The sequence below is a fragment of the Muscardinus avellanarius genome (genome assembly GCF_963383645.1).
Source record: "Muscardinus avellanarius genome assembly, chromosome: 7".
NCBI classification, from domain to species: domain Eukaryota; kingdom Metazoa; phylum Chordata; class Mammalia; order Rodentia; family Gliridae; genus Muscardinus; species Muscardinus avellanarius.
Genome location: NC_137793.1, coordinates 89748488 through 89764696, shown reverse-complemented (window position 1 = coordinate 89764696; position 16209 = coordinate 89748488). Strand labels below are relative to the sequence as shown.

The 16209-nt window shown below is 42.6% G+C and overlaps 1 protein-coding gene across 1 annotated transcript in view; it reads right to left on the bottom strand.

The window, feature by feature from the left end:
* KIF14 (kinesin family member 14) overlaps positions 1–10624 on the bottom strand; it is a gene marked incomplete at both ends in the record, with an annotated part of 62238 nt that extends 51614 nt beyond the window's left edge. Inside the window, 5 exons of the mRNA XM_080698973.1 lie at positions 497–549; positions 807–905; positions 4604–4691; positions 6822–7076; positions 9513–10624. Of these exons, the coding sequence (XP_080555099.1) occupies positions 497–549; positions 807–905; positions 4604–4691; positions 6822–7076; positions 9513–10624 (1607 nt within the window). The remainder of the gene's footprint in view (positions 1–496; positions 550–806; positions 906–4603; positions 4692–6821; positions 7077–9512) is intronic.
* Positions 10625–16209: the final 5585 nt, after the last annotated feature.

Here is a 16209-nt window from a genome sequence, read left to right as displayed (position 1 = left end):
TCTCAGCCTCCCAAGAATTACAGGCATGTACCACCACACCTGGCTATAAATTTATTAAATACAGCTGAATTTATACTGTCACTTTTCCTTTCCTGTTTTGAGAGAGTGAGTCTTAACATGTATAAAACACATTCTTCCCCTTTCAGCTTAAAGTAATGGTGTAAAAAGCAGGTTGAGAGAGAGATTTTTAATTAATGAGGAAAGAAAAAGGGAGAAAAACAAATTATTTACTTCAACTCAGTTTAATCAATACTTTATGGCAGGCACTTCATAGGTGCGATGACAGATACAAATATTTAAAAAGGAACTAGTATTCTATTTGGAAAGAGGAATATTTCTATTTATCTAGATAACATTAGGCTAGAATGCTAAGTAGTTATTCAGGGTTTTAAAGTTGGGGAGACAAATGAAGACACAATAAGGATTATGGAGAGAGAAAAATTCCCTCTATCCATTTGTTTTTTCCCCTCGAGCTCTTGCTGATCCAAACACTTACATTGACAGTGCTTCGACATACGGTCCGGAAACAGGGTGCTCCCTCACTCTCAGCTAGTAGAAACAAGTGTTAGCATCTTTAGGAGTATGGCAGACATTTCAGACACACTATCACTTAAATGATCCTTTTTTTCTATATTTTGAGTTTAAGGTAGAGATCTTCCCAGAAATATATACAAAGGTTCTCACAAAAACAAACCTGTAAGGCACTAAGAAAATGCTTTATTGCCAAAAACTGTATTAACCAGAGAACCCACATAATTTATAAAGACAGAAATTTAACACATAGTAACAAATTGTTTTAATCTTACTGGTTGCTTTCTCTGTCTGTTTTCACCTTTGCAAACCAGAAGGTCATGAATTTTTTCATTATATACTTCGAAGAAGCTCATCTCAAGGTGATAGCTGACCTGGCAGAAAGAGAAACAGCTCACTTTAAAATGCTTTGCATGCTTTACAAATCATATCTAACATGGATCTAGTATACAGATTATATACAGAACTCTTACAGTTCAGCAACAAAAAGACAATCCAATTAAAATAAGCAAGACGACTTAGAGATGAAAAGACAGTGGGAAATGAGTTGGGAAAGGCAATTGGGACCACACTGCAGAAAACGTATATTTTCTTCTGAGAATCCTATCATCATGCTGGCTATATACCATCTTCTCTTTTTTCCCCCTGGATCTGGGGGATGAACCCAGGGGTGCTTTACCAGAGCCACACCTCCAGCCCTTTTTTATTTTGTGTGACAGGGTCTCACTAAGTTGCCCAGGCTGGCCTCGATCTTGCTGTCACTCAAGTACTTGGGATTAAAGTGTGTACCAGGACGGGCATGGTGGCACACGCTTGTAATCCCCGCGCTTGGGAGGCGGGGACAGGAGGATCACGCAGGTTCAAAGCCAGTCGCGCTGGCTTAAGAGACCCTGTTTCCAAATAAAAATGTAAAATAGGTCTGGGAGTGTAGCCCGGAGGTAGAAGGGTTTCCAGGAACCCCAGTACCACCAAAAAAAAAAAAAAAAAGTGTGTACCAGTATGCCTGGCTACACCACCTCCTATTGCCCACATCCGCACACTATTACCATCCTGAATAATCCCCAAATTGACATAAATACAATCACATAATTGTGCAATGTGCTAGGAACTAATCAAAACCTTTTTATAAGAGTCAACTTATTTAATTCTCACAACAAACCTGTGAGAAAGGTATAGTCATCATCCCTATTTTCTGGTCTGAAACAGGTTATATAAATTGTTCAAGTTCACACTTCTAGCACAGTGATGAAGCTTGGATTTAAAGTGAAATAACCAGCTGGGTATGGTGGCACACACTTGTAATCCTAGGACTTGGGAGGCTGAGACAGGAGGCCTGCAGTTCGTGGCCAGTCACAGCTTAGTAAAGCAACTTAGTGAGACCCTGTTTCAAAATAAAGAATAAAGAAACAGGGCTGAGGGATAACTCAGCCACAGAATGCCCCTGGGTTTCATCCTCAGTACCACCAAAATAAAAAAAAACCCAAACTGAAATCTATCCCCAAAGACCATGCTCTTAACCATTTCGCTATATTCTTCTCAGGAATTTGAGACCCCCAGTTCTGCGAAATCATTCCAAAGACCCCTTCCTCCACATCATCTCTCCCTGACTCACGTTACCTTCAAATCATACTCCATCTAAAATCTTAAATAGCGAATAGAAGACTCTGCTCCACAGCCCCATAGCTTTCTCGTTCCCTTATTCGCACTAAACTTGCATTTGAATCGCATTTTATGTTAAAATATCCAAACCACTATGTTTCTACTTATCCTACTTTCCTTATTTTCCACTTAATTACTGAGGATGAGAGAAGAGAGTCATGAAGACATGGTGTACCCACAGGGAAGAAAGAATTCATCAAACATTTGTTTTTGTCTTGTATTCTCAATGCCGCCCTCAGTAGCCACTCTGCTTCTCCAACTACAAACGAAATTCCTCTGTCCCTCACTCTCCATTTCCAACCGTCACCAAGTCTCATCAGCTCTACTTACTAAGATCTCTCAAATACATACTCCCTCGCCATCCCTGCTACTGCTGCTGCCTCTGCTTAGCTCCTCCTTAAATCATATCCAAGCCGGGTGTGGTGGCGCACACTTGTAATCCCAACATACAGGAGGCTGAGACGGGAGGATGGTGGCTCACAGACAGCCTCAGCTACTTAGTGAGGCCCTCTGCAACTCAGTGAGACCCTGTTTCAAAAGAAAGAATAACGCCGGGCATGGTGGCTCACGCTTGTAATCCCCGCACTTGGGAGGCGGAGACAGGAGGATTGCGCAGGTTTGAAGCCAGCTGCACTGGTGTAAGAGACCCTGTTTCAAAAATATAAAATAGGTCTGGGAGTGTAGCCAGGAAGTAGAAAGGCTTCCAGGAACCCCAGTACCACCAAAAACAAAAAAAGAAAGAATAAAAACTAGGGCAGGGGCTGTAGCTTTGAGGTCGAATGCCCCTGGGTTCCACCCCCAGACCAGCAAAAAACAATCTTATCTAGCTCAATTCCCACAGCTCATCCTTTTGCAACTAATCCTACTTCCCTTCAATCTATTCTCCACACTGCCACCAGGGTTGCTTTGTTTAAAAAAGAATAAATATGATTATATTATTTTTCTGCTTAAAATTTATCCACAGCTTTCTAGATTTCTGAAAGCTGGGTTTAAAAGCCCTTCATGAACCAAGTTCCGCCTGCCTCTCTAGTTTCATCTCGTCACCCTTCACCCTCAAATTCCATGCTCAAGAGAAGTAAACAACTCATGGATTCCCAAAGGCTCCCTATTCTCTTGCTTTCAAGTCTTGCACATACTGCCCCCTCTGCCTAGAGTGTCTTTCCCCTCTTCTTTCCTAAGCTAATAACTGCTGTGTGTCCTTCAAAAGCAAGTTCGGTTGCTCCATCTTCTAAGAAAACCTCTGTTTACCTCCAGTCTTGCACGTTGTCACCTTCCTGGTTGCTATGGTTTGAATGTGTACCCCAAAAGTTCATATGTTGGAAACTTAATCCCCAAATTCATGTGTTGATGATATTTGGAAATAGAGCCTTTGGGAAGTAATTAGTTTTAGATGAGGTCCTGAGTAGGGCCCCATCATAGAATTAAGGACTCACAAGAAGAGACCTGGACCTGCACACTCTGTCCTCTCACTGTATGGCACCCTCTGCCATGTTATGGGGCAACAACAAGGCCCACACCATACCTTGACACTGGACTTACAGCTTCCAGGATGTGAGAAATAACTTTGTTCTTTACAATTGCCAATCTGTCAAAGGACTACAATGATTTTATGTCATAAAATTTACTCAAATTTATTTAGCATTTAATCAATTGTACTTGACTGTTTTCGGACTTATATTTCCTATCACACTCTCATGACTATAGGGACTGGGCTTTTTAATGCCTTACTCCCAAATCTAGCACAAAAATTTCACAATTTCCCTTATCAAAGTATAAAAATTATAAGTACCCAGGCTACACTCCAGACTGACTTGGAATCTCCAAAAGAGATTTTTTAGAAACATGTACACACACAGAAACCTGCCCCTGCCACATCCCTCATGATTCTCATGATCAAGCAAAACTGAGGAAGAAAAACAAACAAAAAAATACTTGTGTAACAGACTGCCTGACAATAGCAGCTGCTCAAGCAATGTTTGCTGATGTAAGAGTAAGTGGACGGGAAGCCAGCATGAACCATTCAGGAGCAGCATAGCTGAAAAAGCATGGCTTCTCAAGTTGAATCTGGATTCAAACTCCAACTTCGCTACTCTCTTTCTACCTCACATGGAGCAGAAGTCTGCCTGCTGTCCTTATTTGGTCTGTGCACCTGCCTAGTACAGATTCAGATATAATGGTATATAACTATCACACTATGAACCACTATGCACATAACACAAAAGGAAGAAAGCGAAAGAAGAGATAAGATCTCTGCCACTGTCTACCAGGCAGAACTGCTTCTGAATTTAGAATACCCACCCTCCCCTCTACACCACTGTTCCAAAGGAGAGAGACCTAAAATTAGAGCAGCATCTCAGGGCTTATATTAGGTACTTCCTTAGTGGTCACGACCCTGATTTCATTTTGAACATACCTCTTGGGTTTGCTTTTTGGCTACTTGAGCAAAAAGAGCTTCACAAAATCTTGGAATTATTCCTGGTTCTTCACTAAGTCCCATCATCCTGAAAAATATATTAGAATAGGGGGAAGCAACACTAATTAGTTTGGGGATTTAAGGAATTCTTATTAGGGAAATAGGGCTGGAGAGGAAGCTGGGAACAAGCTAATTAAAGTTCATAGTTATATCTAAAACTTAGGGCTTGGAGCCAAATCTACCTGAATCTAAATATCAATTGTACCAATTATTAGTTAATTGACTTTGGATAAAATAGGTCACCTTACTAAACCTTAATTTCCTCATCCATAAAATGGGAATAAAAGAAGTATCTAATTCAAAAGGTTGTGAAACTGATCATGGTGAAACATGCCTATAATCCCAGAAGTTGGGAAGCTGAGAAAGGAGGAGTACAGATTCAAGGACAGCCTGAGCAAGTAGTGAGGCTCTCATCAATTTATCAAGACCCTGTTTCAAAATAAAACGTGATGGCGCATGCTTGTAATCCCAGCATTTGGGAGGCTGAGATCGGAGGATTGCAATTCTCGGACAGCCTCAGCTATTTAGTGAGGCCCTCTGCAACTTAATGAGACCCTGTTTCAAAATAAAGAATAAAAGGCCGGGCGTGGTGGCGCACGCTTGTAATCCCCACGCTTGGGAGGCGGAGACAGGAGGATCGCACAGGTTCGAAGCCAGCCTCAGCTACATAGTGAGGCTCTCAGCAACTTAGTGAGACCCTGTTTCCAAATAAAATATATACAGATATAAAAAAAAAAAAGGTCTGAGAGTATAGCCCGGAGGTAGAAAGCCTCTGGGTTCCACCCCCAGTACCACCAAAATAAAAAATAAAAAATAAGGCAGGGGGTGCCGGGCGTGGTGGCGCACGCTTGTAATCCCCGCACTTGGGAGGTGGAGACAGGAGGATTGCACAGGTTCCAAGCCAACCTCGCTGGCTTAACAGACCCTGTTTCCAAATAAAAATATAAAATAGGTCTGGGAGTGTAGTCCGGAGGTAGAAGGGTTTCCAGGAACCCCACTGCCACCAAAAAAAAAATAGGGCAGGGGGTGTAGCTCGGAGGTCAAAAGCCTCTAGGTTCCATCCCCAAACCAGCAAAGAAAAGAAAGCCTGCAATTATAGTAAACACAGTGCCTGCAATACAGTAAGAACTCTGTAAATGTTAGCTACTATTAAAATTGTGGCTGGGCATGGTGGTGTATACCTGTAACCCCAGTACTTGGGGGGCTGAGACGGAGGATCGCAGATTCAAAGATAGTCTCAGCAACTTAGACCCTGTTTCAAAATAAAAGATAAAATAGGGCTGGGGTTATAGACTGGAGGTAGGTTCCATCACAGTACCAGAAAAAAAAATTCTGAATGTTTTGTTCTTAGGACAGGTATTATTCCCAAAGTTGTCACTTTTCAAATACCTTACTTTTGTTTTTAATATTTTTAAATGTTTTAACTGACACAGAGTAATTGCACATATTTATGGGGTGTGGTGGTATGTTTCAGTACATACATAACTACAATGTGTGATGGTCAGATAAAGGTAACTGGTATATCCATCACCTCAGACAATTATAATTTCTTTATTGATAACATTTAAAATCTCTTTTAGCTACTTTGAAATATACCATCAATTTTTGTCAATCTCAGTTATCCTACTGTGTGCTATGTCTTACCTTTTTTAAATTGGCTTAAAGATATTTTATTTGATTTTTTATAAAATTAGGCACATGTGCAAGGCAAAAATAGACAAGTTAAATCTGCCTACTTGATACTTAAGTGTCTATAAATTTCTGCCATATTTTTGCCCAATAAGATAACCATTGCTCATACAGGTTAGTACAGGAAAGAGTTCCTATAATCTGCCCAACATCAGACACAGACTAAGATGCCTTACTATTATTATCTCACAATAATACTTACAAGATAAACTCAGGCTTCAGTTTACACAAGAAATATAAATTATTGTAAAAATTGGAGCCACTGATACTTACAAGGTAAATTATCTATGTGTACAGTGAAGCCCAGAGGTGAGGCAGCTCACCAAATTTTACAGAACTAGTCTATAACAATAGATACAAGCTGAGTCCAGATCTGTGTGGCTTTAAAACTATATTCTTCCAATCATGCTGCTCCTCACGAAATAAACTTTAAACATCCCTGGAGAGTTGTATGTGCTGTACAACTTACGTGTATGATTTTCCAGAGCCAGTCTGACCATAAGCAAAGAGACAGGTGTTGAAGCCTTCAAAGGCTCTTTCCAGGAGTGGTGCCGCTAGCTTCTCATACACAGTTTTCTGGCTGGCATAGTGCGGATGACAGTCATCAAAAGACCAGAATGAAACATCATAAAGAAAAGTATAAACTTGTCTCATGTCGGGGTGCTCCACAGATATTTCCTCCCCATTCATGAAGACAACCTGGGATGCTTTTTCAGTCTTTTCTCTTTAAAAAGCACAAAGAAAAAAGTCAAGTTACTTAATTGCTGTGGGTACCACTCCCACAAAATATAGCAAGGACCTCAAAACTAGTTCAATTTCATTGTTCCTAGGCAAGATAATCCTTTAGTTTTATGTGGAAAACTAGGAAACTCAATTCAAATACGTTTCCAAATATATTTCCTTTATTTCCTATGGCTCCAGGGCCACCACTCAATGAGAAAATGGAATTCTAGGTTTCTTGTCCAGAAAACGTAACCTACTTCTACAGGATTTTTTTTTCCTTTTTCTCCTGAACTATACATTTTTCACCCCACCTACAATAATCTACCTATATGCTTTAGTTCAAATCTGGAAACATCTTTATTACAAAAAAGTCTCGGGGTTACAGATCTATATAAAGCTGGCACAAACTAATAGTATAATTCAACAAGTCAATGTAATGTAATTTTAAATTGTCTCTTTTGGCAAAGGTCCTCCCTTTCTACTAGATTTCTCCCTTAAATCACACACTTTCATGTCTATCCTTCTTCACTCTCTTATTTAGGTGGAAATCTTTCACTTCTCCAGATCTGCAGAAAACAGGATCACTCCTTTTTTGGCCACAGATGTCAGCCCCTTCCCTACTCCCCCAACCCTTGCCCTGATAATCTGCTTTTACTCAGAATTTATTCACCCACCTGACAAGGCCCACGCTACCACCCCCGCTTTCAGAGCTCGGCTGATGAGACCGGAAGCAGGCACGTGGCCCGCTCCTCCGTTCTCTTCAGTATCACCATCTATCCTGGGTTGTGTCCCTACCAGCTCTGCTTTGCTGCCTCTCCTCCTTCCATGGTTCTGGTGGCTTTTGTTAGGCTTCCCGACTTTCTCAAATCAATTCACCCTTGGTTCCTCCCCTTACCACTAACCTTTTTCACTAAAAATGCCATATAGCACTATATAACTTTCCTTTCCTTGCTGATCCTTTAGGGTCAAACTAGAAGCTCCCACCTTGAGCCAATGGTTACCATACTCACTTCTGGGCTTTTACTGGATTTGTTTTTGTGGTACCGGGGATTGAGCCCAGGGACCATCAACCTATGAGCTATAACCCCAATCCTTTTCATTTGTTGTTTTGAAATAGAGTATTGCTAGTTGCTAAGGGTCTCCCTAAGTTGCTGGGGCTGACCTCAAACCTGCAATCCTCCTGTCTTGGCCTCCCAAGTACTAGGATTACAGGCATGTGCCACCATGTCTGGCACCATATTTACTTCTAACTTGCTTAGATACTCAACATCAAGTAAAAACTACAGACCCTGTAAAATTTTTACATTACCCTGTTAATTTTATTTTTATTGTTGTTGTTGTGGGTCTAGGGATGGAACCCAGAGGCATTCAACCTCCAAGCTATACCCCCGCCCTATTTTTTATTCTTTATTTTGAAACAGGGTCTCACTGAGTTGCAGAGGGCCTCACTAAGTAGCTGAGGCTGTCCGTGAACCATGATCCTCTGGTCTCAGCCTCCCAAATGCTAGGGTTACAAGCGTGCGCCACCATGCCTGGCTAATCTTAATTTTAAATAATTAGATTCCACATTCACATTTTGTCATAGCCATATTTTTCAATCCTGTCTCTAACCTGAGACTATATCCCACCTATTTACCTTTGGAGAAAAAATTTTTGCTATCAAAATTAATTATAACAAATCACTGCATTTATCACCACTATATACCAATTGCAGATGACACCACTGTAGAAAGAGTTTTGTAAAAATGGGTATGGCAACTTATACCTGTAGCCCCAGCTTCCCACTTGGGAGGCTGAGATAGGAGGATCACAAATTCAAGGCCAGTCTGGACAACTTAAGAGACACTCTCAAATAAAACAGGACTGTAAGTGTAGTTCAGTGGTAAAAGCCTCTGGGTTCAATCCCCAACACCACTACCAAAAGTTAAAAAAAAAAAAAGGGTTTTATAAAGACCTCTTTAGTGAATGAGTGACCTGTTATGGTTCTTTTATAAGGAATGAATAAAGTTCCCATCATAATATATTTGGCCAGGCGTGGTGGCGCACGCTTGTAATCCCTGCGCTTGGGAGGCGGAGACAGGAGGATCGCGCAGGTTCGAAGCCAGCCGTGCGCGCAGGTTCGAAGCCAGCCGTGCGCGCTGGCTCAGGAGACCCTGTTTCCAAAATGAAAATGTAAAAATAGGTCTGGGAGTGTAGCCCGGAGGTAGAAGGGCTTCCAGGAACCCCAGTACCACCAAAAAAAAAAAAAAAAAAAATTTTTAAAGGGCTGGAGGTGTAGCTTAGAGGTAGACTGACTTTGGGTTCTACCCTTAATACTACAAAAGAGAGAGAGAGAGAGAGAGAGAGAGAGAGAGAGAGAGAGAGAGAAAGAGAAGACATGACATAATACTGGCTTCATAATACTGGCTTGGCTTTAGACTTAAAATATATAACATACCTTTTGCTGAAAGGCCTTACACGTACTGCCACTGTCACCTGGCTATTTTCTACTTTTAAGGGGTCTGCATCTGTGGAGGTGTTCTGAACTGCAGCTTCTTCTTCAGAAAGGAGTGTATTTTCTTGTGTCTTTTCCCTCTTACTTGCAAGAACAGATGTTTTGGGACTTTGCTTAACTGGAAGGCTCGGCTTCCTTGCCTTCAGCACTGACGCAGCTGGGCTTTTAAGCTGAGAAGGGTAGTGCTTTGGTGTCGACTTGTGTTCCGTTAAACATTTCACAGGGGTTCTTTTTTCCAAGCTTCCAAATTTATTTGAATCCTTTGCGAGGTCCTTCCCAATACTTCTGTGATGTAAGTCTCCTGTTCCTGACACTTTAAGATCTAACTTGTTTTGAATAGGTTTCACTGCCAAGTATCTTGATCTAACAACTTCAGTCTGACCCTGGGAACCAACCGGTGCTCTATTGCTTGAGTGCTTAAGTGCAACATTTTTATTTGCCCCGCCTAAGGCAGAAAATGCTTCTTTATATTTTTCATTAACCGTCATTTCAATGTCTTTTGAGTTTTCAGCTAAATGTGCAGTAGATACAACAGAAGAGTTCTTACCAGTATTTACAGTCTTTATATTTGTCCTCGTTTCTCGTGAAGCACAATTATTTTCTGTTTCATCTCCTATATTCTGGGTTGTTTTCCATTTTTCAACAGAATAGATTTTCGCTGTTTTCCACTTTTCTACAGAATCTGTTTTAGCGCAACGTTGTAATGTAAGATCTGCTGCTTTTCCAGCTGTGTCTCCCAGCTCACTACCAAGTAAAGAAGATTCTTTGTTCCTTGTGGCTCTTCTCTGAAGTGTCAATCTATCTGCAGGCTTAGAAGTAAGGGAAATATCTCCTTTTTTTTTACAAGCAGAAATAACATAAGTGCTATTTATGTCTCTGATTTTACTTGCAGATCTCAAGAATGGATCATCATTTTCACATTCTGACATCTCTGACTTCAAAGGCAGCTTAAGTCGGCTACTGTGGGTATGGGCACTCAGTGATGAACTCTTTGGGGAAGAAGGAACTTCAAAGATATCACTGTTATTTCTGTTATCAGCAGTGTGTGCTGACATTTTGGAAGCAAGTTATTTTAAAAAGAATGTTAAGGATCTAAGCTCTTCTTTGTATACTTATTTGATTTCCAGCCATTTGGTATGTATCAGTTTCCAGAAATATCTGAACTACAAAAAAAAAAAAAAAAGATTTAGATTATACACACAAACTACAAACAAGCTTTCAAAATAGAGAAATGTCTCATTGCAAAAATAAATTCTCAGAGGCATACATTAGAATAAATCACACTCTCCAGCTCAGATATTGCTTGTGAGCGGCAGCTTTTTGTTTTGCTTTGTTTTGTTTTGGTGGTACTGGGGTTCCTGGAAACCCTTCTACCTCCAGGCTACACTCCCAGACCTATTTTATACTTTTTTTAATTTGGAAACAGGGTCTCTTAAGCCAGCGTGGCTGGCTCTGAACCTGCGCAATCCTCCTGTCTCCGCCTCCCAAGCGCGGGGATTACAAGCGTGCGCCACCACGCCGGGCTTTGCAAGCAGCTTCTGACAAATCTCTGCTCTCAAAGAGCTTTCAATCATTATTTGGCAAATATGTACTAAGTGTCCCATTATAAGCCAGGCTCTTTGACGGATACTGCAAACTTTGAAAACAAGACCCTTGTTCTCATCTCCTTGGTCTAGAAAGAATACACAGATAAACTTTCTATCAGGTCAAATGTGCTAAGGGACTTAAGAGACATGAAAGTACATGTCAGCATAGCTGTTTTTTAAGTATCCCCAGCTTGGAAAGTGGAGAAAAAGACTAAAGGAAACCCTAGCACCTAAATCAGTCTGGAGCAAAGGATATTTATAAATACCCATTGGATGTATGTTGTATACAGGAATGCCTAGTGAGGAGATTACATCGATACCACAAGGGAGATCATAGCCAAATAAGTACTACAGACATTAAGTATTACAAACTAATTCCTTATGTTGAGAACAACTATACAAGTAGATAACCTGCCCTTTAACAGGTAATAAACTAGACACAGGTGCACGTAAACATATGCTAACAAAGGCTATCAAGCACTAAAGTTTAAAAGAAAGAGAACAGCAGTTAAGGTGTCTGTTGACTCTGCAAGAAACTCCTTACAAGTTTCAAATTTGTATCCCTGGTTCTAACTTTGTAAAATGATACTGGCACAAATGATTTCGGAGATTACTGCCTATGGAGGAACAAATAAAAGTTCAGTTTTGACTTTTCTAATGTTTTACATAAAAAGTCACCATTACAAAAAATCAAATCATCTGCTTTTGTTTTGTTTTTACAGAGGACTGAACCTATGGGCATTCCACTTTCAAGGTACGCCCCCAGCCCGATTTTATATTTCTTTATTTGGAAACAAGGTTTCACTAGGTTTCTGAGAGTCTCACTACATGGCCACGGCTGGCTTTGAACCCGCGATCCTCCTGTCTCAGCCTCCCAAGCACCGGGATGACAAGTATGAGCCACCAAAGTCATCCGGTTATAAACATCTTCCGGCCAAACCTTCAACGATTAAAAGTATACAGTCTTCCTATTATGAAATGAATTTGAAGGCAAGAATCGATTCTGGAAATTCTACTGTACCTGAAAACCATTTGCCAATTTACACAAATCAACACGGCTTGTGTTGATTTGCGGAGCTTCGCCTGCAGATTTGAAGGAGGACTGGAAGGAATATAACAAGAATCAGTCACAACCCAAACTAAACATCCCGGAGATTCTAGTGCTGCCCAGCTGGTCACTGCGCGGGGCCGAGACACAGAATGCAGCTCGTGGGCTCCGCGGGTGGAGGGAGGCCGGCGGCCTCGCAGTCCGGCCTCCGCGTCGGGACCCCGCGCTGCCCGGCGCCCCTTCTTCCGAGACCCCCTCTTTCCGCCAACCCGGAGCTCTGTTGTCAGAATGGAGACCCGAGCTGTGAGCTCCCGGGCCCGAGCCGCAGCGCTCCCCAACACGTACCGCGCCCCTCGGCCGTCCGCCCCCTCCAAGTCCTCTTCGACGCTCCGGTCCCCGGAGTCGGCGCCCGCGGCCGCCGCAATTTGAATAGGCGCCGCGCGTTCTGATTGGCTGCTGCGCTGTACGTCGTGCGCCGCGCCTTCACTTCCGCCCGCCCCGCGGAGGCGCGGGTGTTTGGGTCCGGGCTTGATACTAAGACCCGCCCCGCCCTCGTCTCCCAGGCAACCGCGTCACGCTCACACACCCCCCCAATTACACACACACACACACACACACACACACACACACACAAGTACACACGCTGCTGAGCAGAGTGGAGCTTAGGTCGCTGTAATTCTCACCAGAAGAAAGGCAGAGGCTTGGACCGCTGTAAACACTCAGCTGAAATGGATTTTAAAAGGGGAAACGTGACAGTGACAGTTGTGTCAATCTTTAATAAAAAACAGAAGCATGAGGCCGGCGCACGTGGTGGCACTCGCTTGTAATTCCGGCATTGAGGAGGCAGAGACCTGAGGGTCGCGGTTTCCGGACAGCCTCAGCTACTTAGTGAGGCCCTTCGCAATTCAATGAGACCCTGTTTCAAAATAAAAAATAGGACTGGGGGTGTAGCTCGGTGGTACAATGCCCCTGGGTTCCATCCCCAGTACTGGAAAAAAAAAAAAAAAAGTGGGGGGAGAACTGGGCATGGTGATGCACACTTATAATTCCAGTACTAGGGAAGCTGGGACAAGAGGACCACAGGTTTGAGGCCAACCTGAGCAACTTGGTGAGGCCCTCAACAACTTGGTGAGACCCTGTTTCAAAATGAAATAAAAAATAAAATCGGTCTGAGGGGGTGTATCTCGGAGTTCTTAATGCTTCTGGGTTCAGTCCCCCATACCACCACCTAGTGAGACCCTGTTTCAAAAATAATAATAATAAATAGGGCTGGGGTGTAGTTCGAAGATAGAATGCCCCAGTACCGCAAAAATTATATATATTAAAAATAACCGGGTGTGTTGGTGCACACTTATTTTGTTTGTTTGGTGGTACTGGGGTTCCTGGAAGCCCTTCTTCCTCCGGGCTACACTCCCAGACCTTTTTTTTTTTTTTTTTTGGAAACAGGGTCTCCTAAGCCAGCGCGCACAGCTGGCTTCGAACCTGTGCGATCCTCCTGTCTCCACCTCCCAAGCGCGGGGATTACAAGCGTGCGCCACCACGCCCGGCTAGGGAGACCCTTTGTAACTCAGTGAGACCCTGTTTCAAAATAAAGAATAAACCGGTCGTGGTGGTACATGCTTGTAATCCCTGCGTTTGAGAGGCTGAGACAGGAGGATTCCTCAAGTTCAAAGCCAGCCTCAGCTACTTAGTGAGGCTCTCAGCAATTTAGTAAGACCCTGTTTTCAAATAAAGTATAAAATAGGTCTGAGAGTATATCCCAGAGGTAGAAAATCCCCTGGATTCCACCAAAAGAATAAAAAATAGGGCTGGGAGTGTAGCTCAGAGGTAAAATGCCTCTGGGTTCCAGCATATATATATATATAAAATATTAAAATATATAAAATGTTTATATATACATATTAATGCAAGCATTGTTCCCAGAGCAGCAAGGTTCAGAGGTGGAGCTTGTAGTCTGACCTCACCCACTCTCCCTTCCTTGAGCTGAGCAGCTTTCCTCTGCCCAGCCCTCCACGGTGATGTTCTCCTCATTTCATACCCAAAGGAGTGAGTGTAGATGGCTGACCATGGATTGAATCCTCTGAAACCCTGAACTAAAAGCTTTTCTCCTCTTGAGTTGTTCTTGTCAGACACTTTGGTCACAGCAACAAAAACCTGACTAACCCATAGTAACTGTAAATTAAACAGGACTTGAAAACGCCAGCTCTGTCGACCAAGTCATCTGCCTTTGACACTGCGAGCTCAAGGGGCAGCAGGACTTGTGTGTCTCCATCTTGTCTCCTTGGTGACCTCCCTCTTGTCTCCTTGGTGACCTCCCTCTTGTCTCCTTGGTGACCGGCCCGCAATCATCACAGGATCCTCGCAGAGCACCAGGCACGCTCCCCTCTTGTCCTTTCCCTGTTAGAAATTCTCAGTTGAGTGCCAACCACAGGACTGATGCTCCACAAAATCAAGGGCCACCCGTGAGCCACCTCCAGATTACACGGGAGGGACTTTAATCTTTTAGCTATTAAGCTGAGATGGTACTTTCCTCTGCAAATCCCATCCGAAGCTGCTGGCAGAGAAAATCACTTAACCTCTGCACGACTCAGGTTCCTCATCTGGGAGTTGCAGATGATAATGCTACCTCTGCCGAAGGGTCCTGATGAGGATTAAATTCGATAATGTATGCAAAGTGCTTAGCAGAGAAGCTGGTCTAAGACTGATGCTCAATAAATGTTAGCTACCAAACTGTATAACTTAATGTAACTCATCAAAGCCCTGTTCAAGGCTGGTCCTGAGGAACTACAATTGTGCATTTGGGGGCTTTCTGTTATAATGATAATGGTGAATTTTTGTGGAGGATGAGGATTATCACTTAATCCCTAGAAATAACCAAGAGGAAATAGTCCTTTTGTGATTCACTCTATTAAAATCTAGGGGAGCACAGTGAAATACTGTCTCTAAGGGGGAACAGCACTAATCTGTACTTTGCTCCAATATGATTCAATTTTTAAGAGACACAGAGCTTTTTGGGAAGGTGGACAAGAAAAGGGAATCTAAGAAATGAAGAAGCAAAAGGTTTGTAAACAACCTGACATTTCTCAGTTCAGTTCGAGCCTTAGTTCCTCTGAATCAGTGGCCAACATCCCCCGCCCCCAACTTTGGAGATATGGCACCTTCTCCAACACTCGGAAGCAGCTGGCAGCTTGCTCCCCCACTTAGGCAGAGGGAGTTCTTGTTACTACCAACACAGCAGCTGTTTAAAATGCTCTGTATTTCCCAGCCTGTTTTCAAGTTTGACTCATGAAAATCATGGTGACTTTGGGAGATTAAAGACCTAAGTACCCACTCAAAATAATTTCTTTACTTCTCTGACCCTTAGCTTCCTTTCTTCCTTCTTTTTTCTTTCTTTTTTTTTTCTTTATGTGTGTGCATGCGGTGGTGGGAGTAGAACTCGAGCATTCTACCTCTGAACTACAACCCTAGCCCTATTTTATTTTTATTTTGAAACAGGGTCTCACTAAGTTCCTGAGGACCTAAGTTGCTAAGGCTGACCTCGAACCTGTGATCTTCCTGTCTCAGTGCCCCAAGTCCTGGGATTACAGGTGTGCACATCACACCCATCTTCGTTCATCCGTTTTTCATTTTTGTTTTCTTTCTTCCTTTCTTTCCTCCATCCTTCCTTCCTTTCATTTAGCTTTTGTTTTATGATCATAAACTTAACTCTGCAAAGCAGATGGAGTTGGAGGAGAATAAGGAAAATATGGAACCCAAAGCATTACAGCAAGAGCAAAAGAGATGATATGTGGTGTGGAGGCATGGAAGTTCTGCTACAGAATCAGTGGTCTGGTGGGTAAGATAAAACACAAGTCAAAGTGTTAGAGTTGTCCACAGTGAGCGGTGGTGATCTTCTGGCTGGTGCCAGTCCTTGACCCAAAGCAAAAGCACCCCCCCAGTTTCTACAGTGTTCTTGCCTTCTTTCACCTCTCAAAGCCCAGATGCTTGCCATCTGTTATATTTAAAG